Source organism: Dermacentor andersoni, chromosome 6 (assembly GCF_023375885.2).
Source record: "Dermacentor andersoni chromosome 6, qqDerAnde1_hic_scaffold, whole genome shotgun sequence".
NCBI classification, from domain to species: Eukaryota; Metazoa; Arthropoda; class Arachnida; order Ixodida; family Ixodidae; genus Dermacentor; species Dermacentor andersoni.
Genome location: NC_092819.1, coordinates 159,541,326 through 159,543,921, shown reverse-complemented (window position 1 = coordinate 159,543,921; position 2,596 = coordinate 159,541,326). Strand labels below are relative to the sequence as shown.

Sequence of the window (2,596 nt, the reverse complement as noted above, 5' to 3'; positions counted from 1 at the left end):
CTTTATATTTTGGAGTTGATGCTTACTTATTTCATTTATTTATTGATATTGTGAATCCCATCACGGATTGTAACAGGAAGGGCTGTACGTGATACATAGGAACATGGTATAAGGTGTTACATACTAAATCTTATACAATAAAGAATTTGGGCATATAACAATTTGATTACATGATTATACAAGGGAATAACAAGAACGAAGAGGATATGACAACAATAATTATAGTTGCAGAAACCAGTTACAGGGTCAGTATTGAGGGAGTAACAGTCACGCAACAATCAAGGTTACAATAATGCCAACAAGAAATATATTGCATCATTGCCGTAATTATATTCAAGCACAAACACCGTTAAAATAACAAGGCAACAAGGAACTACGTAAATAATGAAAAGAATTATTGCTGCTATACGTATAGTTGATCCGTAATCAGGGTACCAAACGTATCTAAGGATGAGCTGTCAGTGTTAAGATTATTCCATTCGCGTGTCGCCCTTGGAAAAAATGAGTATTTGAAAATGTCAGTGCGGAATGAAAATTCGCTTAATGTGTGTGCGAGTTTATGACGAGTTAATCTATTTGAGGACGTTGATATGTATTTCATAATAGGCAGTTTTAGTTGATTGTGTATTAACTGATACATGATTTTTAGTCTAGCCAGCTTGGCTCTGTTATCCATGGTTAGAAGTTCTGCCCATTTCAGCAATGCTGTTGGTGAGTCTGTGATGGAATGTTTATTATATATGTATCTCAGCTCTTTTCGCTGTACCCCTTCAAGTTTTTTAATCATCTTGTTAGTAAACGGGAACCAAACGGTGTTGGCGTACTCTAGAACCGGTCTTATAAGTGTTTTATATGCGAGTAACTTTGTTTCAGATGGTGCTAGTTTAAGGCGTCTGTTAATGAAGAATAGCAGTCTTATTGCGGTTGATGTGATATTGTTAACGTGAGAATCCCACCTGAAGTCAGATGTTAGTGTCACGCCAAGGTACTTAAGCTCATGAACAGATGCAAGAGGAATGTTGTTCAGGGTGTACTGGAACGCTGATGTGCTTTTTTTCTGGTTATAGATAATAGAACGGACTTTTTTAGATTGATATCCATCTGCCAGTACTTACTTATGTGGTTCATACTAACCATGTACTCAACATAATAAGCCTGCAGGGTTCTGAATGCTTATGTACTTTTGCCCACAGGTGCAAATGTGCGACCGATGGACACAGTGGGAGGACAATTCATATGAAGACCACACATATGTCCAGCACCTCCCCATTGGGTTCAAAGGGAGATCATTTGCTAAATCGCTATCAAGTGACGACATCTTATTTTACACTGGTCAATCCCAGACCGTGTTTGAGAGACTCGTAAGAGCAGTTTCAGTCCTGGCAAAGAAGCCAAGTGTTCTAACACGTGCTGACCAGTTATTACTGTGCCTCATGAGGCTTCGCCTTGGGCTATTGTATGGACACCTTGCACGGATTTTTCAAATCTCTGTGTCAAGTGTTAGCAACCACGTGTCATACATACTCAGCCTGCTCTGCAAGATCATGAAGAAGGTTGTAATCTGGCTGCCAAAATCCCACATTCAAAACAGCATGCCAGATTCCTTCATTGAAAATAAGCATGACGACACCACATGCATTCTTGATTGCACAGAGGTGTTTTTGCAGCGCCCCAAAAAGCTAATGGCCAGGGCACAAACATTCAGCAGCTACAAAGCACACAACACCGTGAAGTTTCTTGTCGCAATTGCCCCAAATGGGTTTATAATGTTTGTGTCCAAAGCTTATGGAGGGCGTGCCTCGGACAAATTCATTACCAACAGCAGTGGCATCAGCGACTACCTGGTACATGGCGATGTTGTCATGGCAGACAGTGGTTTCGCCCTCACAGATGAGATGCAACTACAAGGCGTTCGATTGAGCACACCGGCATTTACGAAAGGTATGGGGCTCTTATTTATCATTGTTGTGGTGCTGTTAATTAGAGCTCTAGTGCTTTGCTGGGTGGAATGAAGCGGTGTTAGTAAAAGTGCAAAGCATTGCGGTTTAAGGTGGGGCCTAACAAAGATGGCGCAGAAAGCTAGGAGCATGTTTTCTTTGCTTCAGGGTCCTTTATCGTCTGAGACTGCAAGTACTGTACCTTATAATGATAAGCTGACCTGCCATTTTTTCAGAACTCTTGACGTGAATGGTTACAGCTTTAATACTATACATATGCATGTGTTTACTAGAATTGCACGAAGCAGCTGCAGCCTTAGTGCACAAGGAAACTGAAGCTTACCTATGTATTATAATGTGTGTCGCTTGTTTTGTACCTCTTACATGCTATATTGTGCTGTTTAAGGTTTTAGTAAAAATATGTCAAGAAATTTATTTTTAGCTTTCTGTATTGGCACAATATGTAACACCACAATAACAGCATGTGGTATTTTGGTACCAGTACACATGCCACAAAATTTTAAGAAAATAGGACAAAGCCTTGAATATAGTGTAATGGATTCCATGCGCTTAAGTAATCACTAGAGCCTGGACGTTCAGGAAAAATTCATATTTTTTCCCCGCCGTCTCTACCCTGCCTACTTAGCTAATATACAGAT

At 40.1% G+C, this 2,596-nt stretch overlaps 1 protein-coding gene across 1 annotated transcript; it reads left to right on the top strand.

Annotated features, from left to right (window-relative positions):
* The first annotated feature begins 1,129 nt into the window (after nt 1-1,129).
* On the top strand, nt 1,130-2,247 carry LOC140218843 (uncharacterized). Its single transcript, XM_072288566.1, has one exon. The coding sequence runs from the start codon at nt 1,170-1,172 to the stop codon at nt 2,010-2,012; it is 843 nt and encodes a 280-aa protein (XP_072144667.1). The 5' UTR covers nt 1,130-1,169; the 3' UTR covers nt 2,013-2,247.
* The last annotated feature ends 349 nt before the right edge of the window (nt 2,248-2,596 follow it).